The 20,446-nt window shown below is 37.2% G+C and overlaps 1 protein-coding gene across 9 annotated transcripts in view; it reads left to right on the forward strand.

Annotated features, from left to right (window-relative positions):
• PDE5A (phosphodiesterase 5A) overlaps positions 1–20,446 on the forward strand; it is a 143,895-nt gene that overhangs the window by 91,929 nt on the left and 31,520 nt on the right. For all 9 annotated transcript variants that reach the window (XM_080373565.1, XM_080373561.1, XM_080373562.1 and 6 more), the window contains 7 exons: positions 391–480; positions 10,954–11,025; positions 12,148–12,237; positions 13,441–13,578; positions 14,866–14,933; positions 17,058–17,166; positions 20,362–20,446. In XM_080373565.1, coding sequence (XP_080229691.1) covers positions 391–480; positions 10,954–11,025; positions 12,148–12,237; positions 13,441–13,578; positions 14,866–14,933; positions 17,058–17,166; positions 20,362–20,446 — 652 coding nt within the window. The remainder of the gene's footprint in view (positions 1–390; positions 481–10,953; positions 11,026–12,147; positions 12,238–13,440; positions 13,579–14,865; positions 14,934–17,057; positions 17,167–20,361) is intronic.

Here is a 20,446-nt window from a genome sequence, read left to right on the forward strand (position 1 = left end):
TTTGCAAGAAACTTTGTTCCTCTGTGGCCATGTCTTTCAGTATATTTCTGTAATTTCTTTTTGATGATAAAAGCTATAGTAGGGATGGTTAGTCCATGTATACGTTTATTATAATGATGGTCTAGGCTCAAGAAAGGCTTTTCCTAGGGTTTGGGGTTTTTTTGTTCTTTCTGGCAGTTGTATTTATCCACAGGCACTCATGTTCCACATAAATGCGTTTTGTTGTTTTAACCCACTGAGAGTAACAAATTTATATAACTATTAGCTAGTAATGGAACCTTTATTATCCTGGGTAACAGTTGAGTCAAATGTTGTGTTTTTCTTAACCTTTAAACCAGGAAAATAACTGGTCTTTGGGCAAGCAGTCAAATAACTGTGGGTTTTTTTCAGGATCCAAGATTCAATGCAGAAGTTGACCAGATCACAGGGTATAAGACTCAAAGTATTCTCTGTATGCCAATAAAGAATCATAGGGAAGAGGTAAGTTGGAATATGGGTATCACTTTATGTAATACTGGTTCCAGCTATGCTAATGCTTTAAATGTCTATTAGCTGGCAGTCATTGCCTACCGTATAAAGCCATCTTTTTAAAAAAAGACATTGTTTATGTTTGCTTGGACTTTGAATATATCTTATCTAGTTCAGTAATGTAAGCGAAAGGGAATTGTCAAGAAGAGTTTAATCCCAGATGCAGAAGTAGAATATATGTATTTAACTCTAGAAGTGCTGTTTGTGGTTCCTGTACCAAGTGTCTGTTAGCCTTAAAGTTCTCTGCACATTTATTGGTCTATCTTAGTGCATGCTTAGATTGCAGTTAAGAGTTGCTGTACTTCAGCTTAGCTTGTATCTACCTTATTTTCCTCAGAGGACGCAAATTGTATTTTATCATTTTCAAAAAGGCCGTTTTTTACATTCTATTAACTCAGCTCATAAGTAATAAGTTTGGAAATATGTGAAGCGCTTAACATCAGGCACTGAAAAACACATGGTGTTGATGTGATTCAGAAAAGTCATTCACAAGTCATATAACTTAAATCACTCCTAATTTAAAACACTGTGAATCTGCTCATTGAACTCTTGTACATATTTCCTGTTCATGCTACAGAATTTCTCTCTTCCTGTCTGATGCAATTGCAGTAGGGAGAATTCTTCTTATGGACTAATGATGTCTTCTTGCACTGAGTATTTGAAAAGCGAATTCAGAAAAGTCAATGAAAGACAGTGAATGGGAAAAAAAGAGGTCTACTCTTTTACTTAGAGAGTAAGTAAAGTAAGTTTGGAGGATTTTTATCCTGAACGTACTAGTCTTCAGCCACATCACCAGTTCTTAGAATACTCAAAGTGTAAGGCTCTCTATAGAGTGTGTCAGGGCTTTAAGATGGAGATTTTCTCTCCTGTAAGTCCTTTATTTTTCAGACTATTTACAGTTTTCTTCCAGAAAACTCAAACTCCAAAAAGAAACACTCTCAACATTGCTTTCATACTTCTTTTTCTTGCTCTTCCATATTTTACTGCTCTTTTGGAATGTGTAACCTTGACCCTTACTGCGCAGAACGTTGGGGGTGTTTTTCATTGAATAAATTGATCAAACTTTTGATTTAACTTGTTTGTTGCATCTTACTCTAGTTGGCTCAGATGATCAGCAAGGATTTCCTTTCTTTACCTACTTCTAATTTTGTTTTAAAATATTTTATTCAGTTCTTCCAAGGACAGCCCTTGATCTTCTTCTGCTCCCACTCCTCTTTCTAACTGGCCCCACTGCTGGCCGTGGCCCAGCTAACGAGCAAAACATATGTTGTATAAAGAGCTGTCAGGGACCAGTGGTCCCTGGCTTTAAATTTCACCCTAGCCATAGAGTTTCTTTTTGTTGAATGGAAAAAATTGCTATGCTTTATGTAATTGGGATCAGAAATTAATTACAAAATCTTGCTGGCCAGGGAGCATGAGAGTGCTTACTTCCCACCAGGTCCTGATGGTAGGTGGGGGAAGGAGTAAGAGCTGTAGTCTGTTGGTCCAATACACCATGACTTACCGGCTGAATAAACCTGCAATTGGCCATATCTTCAGCTAGCTTTCTAATCCTAAGTGCATTTGCAAGTGGAAATGAAGCAGGAATTCGTTTATTTTGAAAAGCTCAGCTAACCTGAAGTTTGAGGAAAGTGTTACACTTGGACGTGGTAATTTGAAGGGGCTAATCTCTGATATTTCTTATAGGAAAGGATGCAACTTTTTATTTTTTTCTGATTTTAAAGTCTCTGCCAGAAGGTTTTTCTCCCTCTCACCATAACAAATGGCTGACACGTTTCTGAAGAGATGTTGGAGTCAGTCCTTAATTTTCCATTCGCATTCTGCTGCTTTTTCCATTTTGAAAATAACCCAAACAACAAAACTGGAATACTTGGAATACTGGCTCCTCCCTGTTAAAAAAAAAAAAAAAATTACAATCCCCAAAGCCCCTCTAGTAATATTGAAGCTACTGAATGCTGCCTTAGCCCAAGATGTCAGCAGCCACAGTCAAAAGATGATTCTGGAAGACATCCAAAAATAAACACTGAGAAAGAGAAGCAACTGGTATTTTCTGTTTGTTTGTATAGTATTAGTACTATTTTTTAAAACAAGAGAGTCTGTAATTGAGAGGAAGAAAATCTCATGCTGATTATTAAATCCTCTGGGCCTGCTGAAGTATGGAGATTTTTCCAGTACATGTTTTTCACATTTGCCTATATTTCCATGAGGCATGTGAGAAACCAAAGTCTTCCTTAAAAATAACAGCTAGTAAGAAATTCCGTAGATGAAATGAAGAAAACAGTCTGATTCACAGAAGAGCTCATAAAAAGGACCCAGGAACTAGTAAAAATGCGAAAAAAGCAGTACAGTAGGAGGACTTCACCTCTGCACAGATGCACATGAAGAATGTTCATTTGACAGTAAAAGGACTTTTCTCAATCCCTACTCAACCTCTTCTTGCTGGCATAAATGCCACAGGAGCATTGCATTTCAGATGCAGAAAAGTCTGCTGATTATGGCCTTTAAGATCAGATTATAGAGACTGGTATAGTGATAGCTTTATGAAGAGTTATCATTTTCCATTTTACAAATGCATACTGACCGAGCTTTGCATCTGGCCTGGGGGGCTCTGAACAAAGTTCTGATCTCTGTAAACCTCTGCTGCGCAGCCTCTAATAAGACAAATTCTTTCCATTCTGTCATATGACAAAAGTATTGCCACGTGATGCTTTCTGGCATGCAAGGCTGTATCATTTGCTGGTTATTGCCACTGAAGAAAACAAGGAGGAAGGCAGGCCTTGGGTAATCAGTTGTATTCTGCTTTAAAAGGAAAACACAATGGCTCTAAGTCAGATAATTTTAGCATCTATCCCTGTATTCAGATTTGCCATAAGGTGAATGTGAAGCCATAGCAAAGATTCTATTTTGATCTTGAAAGATTTCCTTTCCTGGTGATTCTTCTGTACGAGCTAACTGTATACAGCTATCTAGACATCAGTGTGTAAGACTTGCTGCTTGGATTATCAACATGTTATCAAAGAACACATCAAAACCTTCCACACTGACTGAATTATTATCCTCAATAGTACAAAAACCACAACAGAAAAGTTAGTGCTAGCCACCTTGTACAACAGAGTTACCGTGGCTATTTCTTTTGCAAGAGGAAACTGGTATTGCTGGCCACAGGCTTGAGCTGTAGCTATTAGTGCTAACCATTTCAGTGCGACAATGCTCATACAGAAGTCAGGATATTGCCACTACTGGCAGAAGACTGAAGTTTGTGGCAGTTCAGCACTGTGTATCTCAAAAAGCAGCTTTCATTCCTGGTGTATCCTTAAACCTTTAATTTTTCAGAAGCTTCAAATGGTACTGATTTGCCCTCTAGAGCTCCTGTAATGAAGTCAGTAAATGCAGTGGCACTTTCTTCCGATTTTGTTTCGTCTTGGATTCAGAGACCCAGAAAAAGGCCTACAGAAGTTGTTGCAAATAATTATCACCTCAGATTTCTCCATCTGGTTTTGTAGACATTTGTAAACAAACAGTTATTTTGGCAAAATTTGACAGAATTTACTAGGGAAGCTCAAACCAGCTTGTGGAGTTAGCCAGAATTGCTGCTCAGTACAGCTCTCTTAACTGCTTTGGAATGTCTGTACAATGGATGGTCTCTGATGCACAGTCATTGCAGCTCCTGTAGAACATCTACAGGAATGACATTTTTTTTGTTGTTATTTCAGCATATTTTTTTATTTCAGCTGTGCAAAATAATTTCCATGAAATTAAATTTCAGTTTAGATTTCTACTAAATTCTGTAGGATTTTCTCATATTGGAACTTTTAGCTGAATTAACTGAGACCTACCTCCCAGGCTCAGAGTATGTAAGATTGAACTTCCTACTAATTGGCTAGGGAACTGTTTTATTCTGGCAGTGCTCACTCCAATTGTTCAGTTTGTTGTTTACTTTGCCCTATCCCCTGTCACTGGGAAGCTCTTCCCAACAAATCAGGGGTGCTAGTCTATTTACAACAGCCTTTGAAAATATCCTGTTTAATTGTATTGTATAAAATGTGACCAGACATGTGAGCCAGCTAAGTTACTTTCTCCCACAGTGGTCACTTAAGGTATAATACGTTGCAGTCACTGCAGGACAGCGTAGATCTAGCCAAGCCAACTTTAAGCAAACTAACTCAGGCTTCAGTAGCAGTCTTGCGGCAGGATTATAGAGATCAGTAATTTGCTTCTTGGGTGGATTTTCAGCTTATGCTGAGACATGTGTTATAGTAGCTAGACTGCTGGAAATCATGCAGGCAACTGCTGGCATGAATGATAGAAGAGGATTTGAAAGTTTTGTTGATTAAAACTGAAAGTCTGTAAATACAGTTCTGTCCCTGCAGGATAATTTTATAAGCCTGAATTAAAGCTCTACAAGACCATGAGAACAAAGTAAGGTTAAAACTACTTTGTCTTCTTAAGTAGCTATGTTCCCATATTCAAAAATGAGAGGAAAGTTGAGTTTCCCTCTTCCTGTTACCATTCTTTGGTTTAATGTCATTTTTCTTCACATACCAGCAAAGTAAATAAAAAAAAAATACATCTTAGGAAGCAAAATTGTATTAATTATACTTTTAAGTCAGCTGAAGTAAGAACAAACTAAAAAGGGCCCTAGCTGCCTGTAGAGCTGGAACAGCTTTCACAGAGTTAGGCCTGTAATCTTAGTGAGTAAAAAAATCACAGCGTGAAACAATCCAGATAAAATTCAGAGCAGAGTTATCAGCACCGATGTCATCAGTCATCATCTACTGGGAAATACTGTAGGTACCCTGATACTTTTAGAGGCAGGAGATGGCTATTGCAAGAAAATAGTAATAAAGTTCTGTGATAACGAGAAGAAATGTCTCCTTGTAATGTGGATCAGGCTTTATTAAATGGGATAACAGGTAACGATCAAGAAGAAAGGTTACAAAACAAGTAACAGCACTTGAATATTACTTGTGTTTCCAGCAAAAATACAATTAGGAAACCTGTGTTCAGATGTGGTACAACAGATGTGGATATTGACACAGTAACTGCTGGAAGGGTTTTTTTCTCCCTTTTTGGGACTGAAAGTGAGAGAACAATTCCATCATCAAAATTGCTTTTTGTCTTCATGGTCTATGTTTGTCTTATGTGATCTGAATGGAAAATAACAGAAGTTCTTGGTTTCTCATCCAAGGGGAATTGTTCCAACAGACTTTAAAGGGGTCCTTTACATACAGCTTGTTCCTCTCTGACCACCCTTTTTGTGCTTTCAATACAGCAAACCTGGATGAAGGTTCTCATTAGGAACTGCATGACTACTATAGATATACCTTATTCTATAATCTCATTGTATTGTGTGTGTGTATATATATATATATATAAAATTACCTACTCAGACTGGAGGTGAAACCCATGAAAAAGTGCATAGCACTCAACAGCTGACTGGTTACTTTGGGGATTAGGCCATAAGCTCACAGGTAGCAAAGTATAAGCAGATACTTCAGTCTTTCCTCTGCCTTAGTCCTGGTTTTCTTCAGTCTGCCATACTACCTTTAGCTTTTCTAGTGGTCATCCCCTTTCACAGCTGTTTTTAACCCCTTTCTTTCCTACTAGTTTTATATTGGGTGAACAAGGAATATACAGGATAATTCTGTAGGCCTAGTAGGAAAAAGACAAGATTTCCAACATACATACCTTTGCTTCATTGCTACAGCATTCAATTTTCAAAAAGTTCACTTGGTGCCTGCCTGTTAGAGAATTCAAGATACACAGAACACTGTGCTTAAGTAACTTAAAACCCACCTTTTTGTTAGACTGGAACAGTGTTTTGATGAGCAGTTGTTTGAGTGGACTGTAATATTTTTAGTATTCTCCAAGCTTTATCTCAGATATGCCTTGTTTATTGCCACAAAAATTTCATACTTTTAGTGTACCTGTTATCTGACTGTTTTCTGTATAGCTGAGCTCAGAGCAGTCAGTCATCTTGGATTTGATTTTTCTGCTAGTGCAAACATGACTCCCAGCCTGGAGATCACAGATTAGGCCTACTGTCATTTTGTATTTGTTTATATTAAGTTAGATAAATGAGGATTTGTGTTTCATACTGTGCTTAGTATTCTCTAAAATGTAGGCATATGTTCTCCATGGCCTGAAATGCTACCACATGATTTACTTTTGTCCTAATTATGTAATTACTTTAGTAACAGGAACAGATCCTCTTGAGTTTCCTACATCTTCTCTTAATTACCTGGTTGCCAGCAAGACTCCAATGGCTAGATACTATCCATCTGAGGCTTTTCTCATTACTGTTTCTACGGCACATTCTACAGAATTTAGTGAAGTTCACTGGAATTTGTAGTGAAGGAAATGAGGCCAGAATTTGGACAAATTTATTTTTTAGAACTGCTTATTTTGTATGGGAAAAAATGGCACATACTACAAAGTTGTCTTTAAAAGCTTGAAATGCCACTGAAACAACAACAAAAAAATTTGCATCTGCACAGAGTTTTTATCATCATTAAGACAACCATGAATTTTTAGCAGGTTTCTTCTCTTCATTACTCCCTCCCTCTTCAGCTGAAACCTTTTATTAAAGATCTTAACAAAGACCAAAAATGACCATTGCTCTTGGAACACATGCCTTTGCTAACATATCAGAAATCTGCAGTGCTAATAAAGGAAACCTAAATAGTCTTTCTGCTGTATTAATATGGTCCTTTTACTGTTTTCTTATAGCTTTTTTAAGCACCACAGACTTTCCTTTCATGGAGGGGGTGTGTTTACACAAGGCAAAAGCACTCACCTTTTGGATGCTTTAAAAAGCTTCTGACCTCATTAAAGTTGTCGCAGCTCATGTTGGATCAAAACTGAAAAAAAAATAAATTAAATAAATACCCACAGAAGACAGTGGTACGAGAAAAGGCCTAACCATTAATCTTTGCACATGTAGGTTAACATGAAAGCATATTGACTGGTTAAAGGATTTGATTACTATTCAAAGTCTGCTACAGAAGTATGTAAGGCTGGTTATACATTGTTATTATATTAAGAAAGTTCACTGGATAAGACATATTCCTCACTGAAGTAAATGAAAAGCTGACTGTGGGAAAAACTGGGTTGTATAGAATAGAGCTGACGGTTAAGCTTTATTTCAGACAGACATTTTTGAGCCCACAGTTGGCAGTGATTTACGCTGCAGAACAATGACCTTATTTGTGACATCAGTATTTTTGGGAAGGCTTGGCTGAGACCTAGTAAATTGTCGTCTTTTCCATTACAAAAACAAAACTGTATGCTTTCCATCAGTTTATCAACTATAAATTTAATGATTAATTTAAGTACAACTCTTCATACATGCACACCACACTCTTTTCTTCTGATATTGTTTATCCCCAAAAAAGCAAGATGAAAAATATACCATCATTAACACCTTGCATTGGTCTTATGCTGCTTGGATCTCAAACAAAGGAAGTTCTTTGCAGCTTTGTCAATCATTTGTTGTAATCTTGCCCAAAAAATCTAAAAACAATCAGAAGTTTTACGTACTTTATGGCTTCTTACTATGTACTCTTTCATGTTACTGTACTTGGTTAGGTGGGCTTCACCTGTTCTGGCACATTCCAGCCTCTGAGTTTACTGCACAGCAGACTTACTGAGTTTAGCAGATGATATTTAGCCAATTAAATAGATGATCGGTCTAACTGCAAGAAAGTGCAGGGGTTTAGTGAATGACTTCTAGCTCCTCCCAGTTTCCAGCCTCCCTTGCCAACCTCTTGGTCTGGTGCTGCTCCTCTTTCAGCTCTGCCTTAACCTAAACCCATTCCAGGTGCTGCAAGTCGCTATTCACCTTGATACCATAAGCTGTGGGCTTTATTTCTGGGTACCAATGTAAGCAGCAGTTCAGAAATAACTGCCCCCACCCTCCACTTAGCACCTTCCTCTGAAGGTCATCTACTTTGGTCCCTTTCTTATCCGTCATCATTGGGTTCACCACTGTATAGCACCTGCTCTTAATACCAATTATAGAAACTTGTCATTACTCACAATCAGAACATTTTATTTTTTATTTTTTTTTACTTCACAAATCAAGGAAACTATACTTTTTCCAATTGTTTTAAGCCTAAAGTCAGATTAATAATGATTTGCAAGGTCTACAAAGGAGTGGAAACATACTGAATAATATTGGGGAAAGGCTAAGGCCTTGAAAGCCTATCATCTAGGAAATGTTTATGCATGAGAAACATTTGTTGTAGTAACAATTTATTTTAATAGAGAACAAAAGTGTGTATTAGTAATGTGTAGTATAATATTAGAAACAAATAACCTTTTTTAATGTAATGACAAAATATTTGAGTTAGAAAACCTCATTTTCACCTTACTGACAGTGATAGTCAGCAATATCTCAACTGAAAGTAACCTGTCTTTCCTGAAAGCCTTCCAGTTTTAGTGTGCTGTGAAATTACATGGATAATTTATGACTCGGAGGAGTAGAAGCATAGAAGTACAAGGATAAGCACAGAATCCAAAAGTTTAAACTAGTTTACAGGACAGAATGGTCACTGCCAGTACACAGCTTGAATAACTGCAGTGGGGAATCTACAGAAAGACTACCCCGATGAGGTATTTTTTTAAAGACATGCTCACTTTCTCTTCATACTGACTTTTACAAAGTTTTCTTTATATTCTCTGGTTTTCTTTGGGCTTTGAAAAACAGATCCAAGTTAACCGGTGTCTCCTTACCAGACATTATCAATGTCTATGTTGAATATGAAGTCCAAAGCAACCACCCAGTTTCATTAGTCCCCAGACATTGGTGTTAGAGCCTCCTTTAGAAACTGGAATCAGTACTAAGCAAAGATCTGAATTTCACTTTCATTTTTATAAGGAGTTCTTCTGTTTGCAAGGCAGATTAATTTCCTGGGAGGCTCTCACCAGGATGCGGAACTGAACTCCACAAAGACTGGCAGTAACAAAAGCATCATGCTTAAACAGCTGTGTTATTCTCCCACATTCATTTCACATTCTTTTAAAATCTAAACCAACATCCTTTATCCAGAGATCATGTTTATTGGCTAGCTGTTCTCTGTGTAGAAAGTTATCAAAGCACCAGCAGATTGGGCTGTAATTCACTATCCTTAAAGGGAATGTTTTCTGTTTTGTAAGAAATCATGTTTTAATTTCCCAGTTTGTGGAATTACGTTCAGAAACTTGAAATCCAATTTTACCACAGATTATTTCTGTACTAAAAAAGCATAACTTGGGATTTAACATAATTTAGACAGAACTTTGTAAGAACAAAACTAGATGTGTAATCTGGTTTGGTTTATTGTTACATGGATTCCATTTTCTTCCACTTAAACCTAAAAGGAGACTAGCCTACATAGGTAGTAAAGGGGGCTTGTCTGTTGATGTCTTTATTTCATAAATCATAGTATTTTGTTACTATCTGTGCACCGATTTACTTAAGTGGACAGCCCTAATTCCTGAAGCTGCTTGGCTGGTGATCCTATTACATTGTCCATTTGAAACCTAGGTTACTTAAGCCAGGTGCAGAACTACTTTCTGGAAAGCCTTTAGTGTTGATCAGGGCATATGAGTTTGCTTCTTTGGTCCACTGCAGATGTCCTGCAGGACCTGTGAATGACTATACCCTTTGCTTTGCTTCTCTACCTGTAAACCAAGATTCCTCCCTACTTTCTGAGTTGCTCCATAGGAAAAATAATTTTAAATGGCAAGGTATCAGCATGTTTTGGCAAGAAGGACAGTCCAGCTACCAGCTGAAGCATAAAAAAATACTTTTCTCAACGTTTGTTTAATGTGGTCTTAGTAAAAGCCTACCTTTAAAAACGTAGTGAGTTTGAGTGACAAACTTGGGTCTGGCGGGAACACAACCTTTGTATACTATTTTTCAGCAGATGAAAATGAATCTGGTCAGATTTAGGGAGATACAAAATGCAAAAAGATCACTGTAGCCAAACTCTAGATCCTGTAAGGAGGCTGTGTTTTGGAAATTTTGTCAGAGCTGGCAGGAAGGGTGTTTTCTACACGCACAAGCAGATGAACTTCAGAGAGCTGTTGTGTGGTTTGGCTTATGACTACAGAAGCACACACTATTATTGTCTTTCAGGGAGATGATTAATCCATTTTAGAGAATCAAATTTGGATCAAATCAACCCCTTTTTGTAAGAGTATCCAGGACTCATGCCACTTTCTTTTCTTTTTTTTTTTTTTTTGATATTTCAGGTTCATTCTCAGCTATTTGTTACATGAATAAACTGGGAAAAAACAGGCTTAAATATCTTCTGTTATCCAAAGGTCAACCACATGAATACCTGTAATGATCATTTATTATCTTCTATAAATACATCTAGAAATAGAATCCAATGACAAACTCCTAAAATTTATCTAATTACTCCATTTTGAATACACTAGGTTGTTGGTGTAGCTCAAGCAATCAATAAGAAATCTGGAATTGGAGGCACGTTCACTGAACAAGATGAAAAGGTATAAAAGCTGGACCTTTATGTCTTCTATTTTCACAGGGGAATGGGGGATGGATATGTTACTACTTTTAATGCTGATCAGAAATTTTAAAGTTAGCAAAAATTAAACATCTCTGAAAAAGTAAAAATACCTGGTAATACTGTGATTTTCTTTCTTTATGAGGCTCTGAGAAGTGTGGATGTGAAATAGTTTTAATTTCTGGATCAGCATAGCATCTCTCATACATCTCTGAAATGCAGGCTTGCTCTACTGAAATACATTGTAAAACAGTTTCACAACTTTTAGTAGACATAATTTTTTATTAATTTATTCTGACTCTCCTGGCATTCCCCAAAAATACTTTTTGAATATTTAAATTCATGCAGTGATTCTTTGTTAAATAATGTATCACTTCTCAATATAACAATTGCAGGATGAGAAAATGTTTTGGATAAATTATGAACAGTATATGAGAGAATCAGTAGAGTAGACAGCACCTTGATTCCTAATTCTTACACTGAAGTTGGTTTCCAAACATTTCCCGACTTCACATTCAGATTGAAAATTCACATTCATAGTGAAAACCAGGCTGCACTCACGCTGAGGAAGTTGACTTAACTCTCAGCAATAAAAATACCAGAATTCACCCTTTCCCTTTGAAGACTTCCCCTTTACAACAGAATGGATACTGAATATCTGCAGGATATCAGAATTAATCCCATTCTGAAAGGGAAAAATTGTGGGTTTGCTATACTAGTAAAATTTTATTTCCACTTTCCAAGAGACTGAATTCCCCAAAATGAGAGAGGCTGGTTGTCTGCACTCAGTTTTTCTAGATTAAATATGCATTGTTGCAAAATCACTTGATTCCTCTGAGCTGCTTCTTGTATCAATCCTACCTTTACCAGGATAAACTGTGAAGATCACTATTTAAAAAGGAAAGAAGAGATTCTTGAGGAAATAACAAATGATGAGTAAGGGGAAAAAAGCCCACACCTGAATGTATGGTCACCAAAAATAACTTAAAAATACCAACTAATACTTCAAAGCGAGAACAAAAAATTGCAGTAGCTTATCTTTGAATATAGTTAAGATGCTGTAAGACATAATCTTCATGAGGTGTTGATGTTCATTTGTCTTCAGGATTTTGCTGCATATTTGGCATTCTGTGGAATTGTTCTTCACAACGCTCAATTGTATGAGACATCTTTGCTTGAGAACAGGCGTAATCAGGTATGGTTAACAGGTTTGTCCCAGGAATACAGGTATTACAGTGGTTAGCTAGTAATCAGTGCCTGCTCCTAATATTTCTCGTATGGTAGTTAGTCCTTGGCTATTTTTAATTACTCTGGCTGCTGTGTATCTCTAATAAAGCTCTAACTAACTGCACAGAGAAGCAGCTGGGCACATTCCAGCTTGGACTGCGAGAAGTGGATTATCAAGGGGAGGAAGGTAAAACTACATGTCAGAAAATTAACTCCATGTCAATATACTTGATATTGCCTGAAGTTAGCCTGTGGTTCACTGTATATAATACACAACTGGAGATGTATATGCTCCAGAAATTTCAGATGGAATTATCTGTACAGAGTGGTAGAGGTTATACAGATTGCTCCTTTAGTCTACTACAACTATAAATAGTCACTAACCATACTTTCAGTAATGATCAGATGGAAAACTGAATTTCCTTCTGATTAATGTAACTGTATTTTGCAGCCATCTTTATCACAGATGGATTATTAATGCCATGGCCTTTACGTATGAATATGTCTGCCTATATGGTATGGAAAGATTTTGCAGAAACAACTAGGCAGAAGTTGTTTTAACAATTTTCTGGTAGGTCTGAGTTTCCAAGTGACTATCAGTGTTTGTAAATTGGTACAAATTTGGATAATCTTTTCAAATTAGCTCCATGCTTTTTGTGAGTAAAAAGGAATATAATGTGAGCTTACCTGAGCAGCTAAGTTCTTTGGCAGCAGCTTTGAAATACAGCAGACTGTATCTAAAGGATGTTTTCACCAAACAAGTTCGTTAGGATCTGTTAGAATTACAACAGATAATAATTGTGTTCAAAAGTCTTAAGAAATTTAAATATCACTGTTTTCAGAATGCACATGAGCCATGAGAAACTAGTTGGTTTCCTAAGGACAAATAACTGTGTGGATTTCTCAGGTTTCATTTGATGAATTGTTAATGCCTAAACCTATTCTGTCTTTCTGACCAAAACCATCAGACAGCTAACTATGCTGTTTATTTCTTCCATCAAAAGCATCAAGCTGGTTATTATGTACCTTGCAGTCTGTGTGAGAGCCAAAACTTAGTTTTTGTCACAGACATACATGTTGGCTTCCTTGATTCAGGGAAGAGAAGAAGAATAATGATAATTATTGCTTAAATCACAGTTAGTCAAAATTTCACAAAAGATCTTTTCCCCAGGTGCTTCTTGATCTTGCCAGCCTGATTTTTGAAGAGCAGCAGTCTTTGGAAGTAATTCTGAAGAAGATAGCTGCCACTATAATATCCTTCATGCAAGTGCAGAGGTGTACCATCTTCATAGTGGATGAAGATTGTCCTGTGAGTATGTTTTTTGTCTAAAGGCAGAAGTGCTTATTCCCTGGGAGCAGTGTGGGCCTCCCTCCGTTCTGACTCAAATGTAATTCAAACCCAGAGTTACATTCTGCACCTTTCTGTCCTCTGTCTTTTCTATTAGAGCGCCTGCTCGGGTTAGGTGTTGACATGGGAGGTTTCAGTCTTTGCATAGGCCAGACTGCTATTTATGCAGCTATTTTGCACTACCTGTAGGTAAACTGTGGTTTTAAGCTCTCTTCTGTGGCATAGAGCTTGAATGTTGAACTCTCATAACTAGTTGTCTTGGCTACTGGTGGGTGACAGAAAAAAGGAAAAGGCTGGGAGAAAAACAATGTGGCTGTTGCTTCCTGTGCAGAATCAGTTTTGACAGCACTTCTTATTTCTGGAGTATAACTAAGCAGGGAATATCTAAACAAAGTATCTAAACAGAATCATGGCCTGTCTCAAGATCCTGGCTCACTGAAGCAAAGCACAACCCCTTCCCAGTCTGCCCACCTGTGTTTGCTTCCTATTGAAAATAAGCTGCAGAACAAGGAGCAGGAGATTGTTGCATGCCTCCATCTTGTACTGGGATTGCTAGTTTTACCTTTACTACTTGTTATAGATACAGGTCTACTAAGATCTGGAAGTGAGGAAGCATCTCCAGGTTCTGTAGTACAGCAATAACACACAGCACTTGTGATCATCTGCCACAATCCCACCTCTCACTGTATTTAAATGAGTCACTTCTGCACACAAGAATACAGAAGAGGAATTTACATAGTTTTTGTATTCACATATTCACACTGTCCTTGCCAGTCAGATAAACTCCAGCACCTAGTTTGAAATCTGTAGTCTGAATGTTTAGTACAGAGAGAATCTAATTTCTCTCTACATTCAGGCTTCTTGACTGTCAAGAAAAGCTGCATGAAAAGCAACAACAGAGATCAGTCAATATGTTTAGAAGTTTTTGATGTCCTCAACTGTCCAAGCAAAGCATGTCTAGAACCGAATGAATGTTAAAGTTCTGCACTGACAGATTGTAAATACTGGCATTTCTTCTCAGAGCAATCACCAGAGATTCAAGACACTTGAATGATATTTAAAGTTGTATTTAAATGATATTTAAAGATAGTTTTGTGTTGGGATCCTGTATGCTTGCTGTTAGATTTGAAATTAAGTTTATTATAGAATAGGTTTTGATAACTGCAACAAGCTTTTCATTAATACTACTGTTCTAACTTATGACAGTCTTATACACCAATATATTAAACTATTCTCTTGATATTCCAGGATTCATTTTCTAGTGTGTTTCACATGGAATCTGAGGAATTGGAAGATTCAGCTGAAAATCTGAAGAGGTAAAACAATGAATACAAACTTTTTTTCATCCCAGGAGAATGTTGAAACTATGCTTTCAATGTTTTTGTTCGTAATAATGGACCTTATTTCCATTGGGTACCATATATTACCGCTATTTTTATAGCGCAGGTTTTACCCTGAAATGTACATAGAGGAATTCTGTTGCCTTAGAAAGGGCACTGAGCAGAACAGGAGAGTAGGACCTGATCTCTCCACTTGGTCAGGTCTGAGTACACAATTGTACCACAAGGCTAATCTATGGGACTGTACAAAATTGAGAAGTAAAAGTCTTAAGTTGGTGGGCTTCTCTAAAACTGATTGGTAAGAAATCTGTGTAGATGTCTATGTTGTAGAGCAGACACATAACACATTAGTGGATCCTAATCCTAATTTATTATTTTAATCAATATTCTTATTTCATAGATAGGGAAGCTGACTCAAAGAACGTGACTGACTAAATCAAGAATAAAGTCCTAAAGTTCTAACTTTCAGTCATCTTTGAGAAACCATTAAGAAGTTCAACTGGGAGAAGAGAAAGGTATAGAAACAGTTGAATTAAAATAGCCCAATTAAATAGTTTCCAAATTTAGTCTGAACCTCTGTATTGAAGTTTGAAAATTACTGTCTCCGTTACCTTTCTCTGCCATCAAAAACAGTTGTTTCAAATGTCAAGAGTGAGACAGTTGTTTATAAAGTGCCTTACTACAGATACAGTGTGCAGAGAGAAAATCATGACTTCTGTACCCCTTTGAGCTTTTTTGCAGTGAATATTTATTATATTAAATTTAATTCCATGTATTAGAAAATTATGTCCAAAGTGTGTGGCTTGAGCAACTAAAAACTGTTGAACTGTATTGTGATTTTAGACAGCGTAAAACCAGGAAGTACAGAGGTAAAACAGGCTAGTGAGATCACAGGGTGAGAAAGTTCCCATTTACTTCCTCTTCTACACTATGGGAATGATGAAGAGAATTTTCCCTTCCTATTCATTATCCCTTTAACAGTTACTAATTAATGGACTCAGAATGTAAATTACTGCTTGCATGGGCTATCAGTAAATTATTTCTCATAACCAATAGGGAAGGAAGCTTGGAAGCTTAATTGCATATCTGAATCCTGTTCATGAGACAGCACAATTAATATGCCATGGACTGTAGTACAAGTCAGCTGCTGGAGTTAGAATTTCTGCTATGCTTGAGGGGCATGATTTTGGACAGTAGCAGAGATACAATGACATGTATTAGATGAGAAAGTATTACTTTAAATAATACATTTTCAGGCTTATTATGTGATCAAGGACCCTGAATCAAATCCTAAATCAGACTGGTTTTCAGAATTGCGGGGCACTGTCTTATATAACCAAGTTTGTGAAATAACGACATAATAATTCCTTTCCTGCAGCACTGTGAACATCCTTACATCCGAAGGATAACTGAAGTCAAGTCAAATGTCAGAGGGCAACTACAGGAGCTTGATGGGAATAGGTTTATTATTAGGATATACGTCCTCCTCCAGAGCAGGCAGAGGGTCCAAGAGAATTGAAATGCCTTAATTAAATACACCATGGCTAAAAAAGTAGGAGATGACTGTTTCTGTAAAGATATTTTATGTCCTGATTAGGAATAATCAGTTCTAATTCAGTAACAGAATCTTCATGCAACTGATTATGCCTTTACTTTTAGAAAAACTTTGAAATGAACTTAGAAGCAGAAAATTCACAGATGTTACCTGCTGCATTCTGTTTTGTGAATTTCATCTAGTATTGATTTTTCAAGTGTGTCAGATTTGTGAATGGAGTTTGTTTTCAGAAAGTTCTGTTTATTTCAATATAAACCCGGTCGTTCATTCTTTATCCTCCATCTGTATAAATCGTACTGATTTCTTAAGTCTGGTGTTCAGTGTTAACACTGTTGAATATTAAAGAAATGGCGGAATGTATAAATCAAACCATGCAGTATTGTGATGACAGATGGATTAGGATACAGGATTTGAACTCATCTCCATTATATATCTATTGGTTATGTCCTTTCCTCTTACAGCATAGATATTACAATTACCTGCTTTGCATAATGAAATGACCCATTTTCATACTAAGCACATAATAATAATGTTGTCTCCTTCAGGGACTATGATACAAACAAAATCAATTATATGTATGCTCAGTATGTCAAGAATACAATGGAGCCTCTCAACATCCCAGATGTCTGCAAAGACCGAAGATTTCCCTGGACAGTAAGTAAAATAAGCTTAGATTAGAAATTCAGAAACAGAAGATGTTTTCTGTTTACTTTTGAAACCTTATTTTTTTCCCCCTTATTGTTTCTATCAATTTAATGGCCACAGTTAGAATTACACAAACACAAAGGAAGGTGTATTTGCTTGATAAAATTCGTTATCAGTGAAGAAACAGGACAATACTCACACAGTGAGCTGTGTGGCCAGTGGAGGGATTTATCCCTACAGCCATTATTAAAAAAGCCTAACATTAATTTTTCCAATAAAGTGTGATGTGCAGAGTTTGCAATATGTTCCATGGAAAACATTTCAGTGAGGAACAGTTGGAAGTTTTCACCCTGTAATTTACTGTGAATGTCGGGAGGCTCTCAGAAGTTCCCTCCCTTTTATCTTCTCCTTTCCCTTCTTATTCTGGCAAAGATTAATGTTATAGATGCAAATCCTTTCCTGTTTTAGAGAAGGAACAACTTCACTGTTCTTAGGGAGCTTTTGCTTCACACTTGGTCAAGTGTGACCTTATGGTGTGGTATGCTACTAAACACACAGGTACCAGTGAGTTAGGAGGGAAGGTCACTTGGTAAAACTCAGGTTGCTTTCAGTCAACATTAACAAAAAGCAAACTTGTAATTCTCTATTTTCCTGCCAATGCAGAAATTATAAAGATGTCTGCTTTTCTTGTTAAAATTAAGCCTGTTGGGTGGAGGGGCTCAGGGAGGAGGGTGGTAAGGGGGAGAGGAATTATGATCAGCAGATAGCTTTTTACCAAACTCTTCTGAGGTGCACAACAAAAAGGTCAGAAAATACAGTGTTCAATGTGATTGTTGCAGGAAATGGGAAGAAGGGGCAGGCTTATAGTGGGGAGCTGTGTTGCTTCCCTTTTCCTCTGTGCAAGGTTTTTTGAGTGTTTTTCAAGGGAGTTTCTATGAAGGATTGAGCAATGCAGAAATTGAGTGCTCACCACTTTGCAGTACAGGGCCCAAAGGTATCTTAACTGCAGGAGTGGAAGTAAAAACAGTATCAGATGGATATACTGTATAGATCAATAAAGAAAGAGGTGATTATTTTTGAAGACATTTTTTGAAATGAAATTAGTGCCTTGAGAGTCATCCAAACAACTGTCTGAAACAGGCTTTTCACTTTGTTAGTAGGATTAGAATTCTGCATTTTTCCCTGGGATCTATGTGACTTTATACATGTAAAAGAAACTCATAAAAAGAAAATAATAGCACTGCTAGAAGGAATTCTGGCTAATGTTTTTCGAAACACAGTGGCTGCATCTCCGTCACTGTGTAGGAGCAGTCTCAAGGCAGAGCTGCAGGCTAAATGTTTTGAAATCTGATGAACCCTGACATGAGGGAAATCCCAGGTGTACCTAGTGCCCTAGAAACCCTGACTTGCCTCTTTCTTTGGAGGACATTCAACAGCATGCTCACTCACCTTATAAAAATAACTTTGTGCTTTCTAAATGCTTTGGTAGCCTCAACTACCTTGGTAGTGATGTGAGGCAGAACAGCAGCTTGGGTTTATTCGTGGAAGAGCTGTGATGTTGCCTGCCTCAGGTTCAGGCCGCTTACAAGGACAGTACAGAAGCTAAATGCTAAGCTTCAGCAGTCATGTGTATGTGTTCTTCCCTGAACAACAAAGTTAGTGCAGTGGAGACAAAGTTTTAAGTATCTACAAGACACCTTAGAAGCATTTAAGCCTTTTTTTTGCTTAATCTCTCTCCTGTTTTTTAATACTGGGTCAGGCATTTTTATTAAGCAGTGTGCACTGTGGTCTTACCTCCAATCCAGTCCAGTTTGATTTTCGATGCATCTGAACTTTACCATGAAACAGCAGGTTCTTCTTAGGGTAGCCATAAACCAGTTTTCATGCAAGCCTGACTTTGTGTTTCTCAGCTGCCCTTGCTGGAGAGGTCTAGGGAGAGATGCTGATTCTTACATCCTTTTTTACAGCTGATTTTACAGATATGTTACAGTTCAGAAAACAGCAAATTGTACTCTCGAGTTATTCCATATGCTTTCTTGATAATGGCTACTGTTAAGTAGTAGTACTTAAGTTACTGGAGTCATGTAAAGTATCTGGCAGGACATAATTCTTTAATGTTTTCTTTAAAAAGTCACATTTCCTGTCGCCACTGGTAAGCATTATACTGTTTGTGCATTTGCCTCCAAAGAAACTGTCTACAATCCCTGCACAGCACCAGAAAGCTGAGCAATAATAATTTTTAAGAACTCACCAAAATAACCTTTTGATCTAAAACATGTGTACCCATTTTTTTGTGTCACATACAATTCAGTGGACCAAATGTACTTCTGAGCAAGTGCCACGTTATTCCATGAGCAGTCAGAGCAGTACTATGTCCTTTTCTCACCAAGTATTTGAAAAAAATGCATTGTCTTTTTGTTCTACCCTCCCACTCTGTCACCCCCCAAATAAATTCAGTTTCCTTCTCTTGGGGCATGAGATAGGATAAAAGATCTTTGGAAGACTGCAGAATGTTGACCTAGTTGGTGGTATTTTTCCTACCTGTTGTTCTTTGGATCATGATCCAGTCTCCACTAAGCCCCCTTTCGTTGCATTGGTGGATTAATCAAGGCATCTCAAACAAACTGAAAGAGTTTACAAAAATTTTAGTGCCACAAAATGCACACTTACTTTCAGGTAGTTACTCTTGTTCTTCATGACATCTGTTCCTTACGTTGCCATAATTTAAGGGAGGGAATATGCTGAAAAGGGGAGAGGTCATTTCTTTTTACAGCTCATCACCTGATGAAGAGTAAAAAAGGTTTCCTAAAGCATATCTGATCTCTTTTCAGCTGCACTCAGTTCCACTGAGTGGAACACTTTGGTGCAAAGTTGTCATTTTTGTGGAAGTGATACCTTCTAATGAAATAACCTATTATAAAATTAGCACATTTTTAGCACAATTACACAAGTCACTGTAAAATCCTACTGAATGAAGATTATCATAGTTACCTGTATTGTGATTAACCAAAGCTTGTATCAGATACAGTGTTTATTACACCATCGAGCCAAAGAGTTGTGCAAACTCTTTGAAGACATGGTTACTTTTTGAGGCAGTATGTAAGCCAAGAATAGTTGTAGACCTCATCTCAACAGCTTTTTCACTTCAGCCACTTGAACATTAGTCTTTAAAATTGTAACTGTATATTTTTGTTTGTTTAACAGAATGACAATGCAGAAAATGTAAGTCAACACATAAAGAGTTTGCTGTGTACACCAATAAAAAATGGGAAAAAGAATAAAGTGATAG

This window comes from Falco punctatus (genome assembly GCF_963210335.1).
Source record: "Falco punctatus genome assembly, chromosome: 1".
In the NCBI taxonomy this organism is placed as follows: Eukaryota; Metazoa; Chordata; class Aves; order Falconiformes; family Falconidae; genus Falco; species Falco punctatus.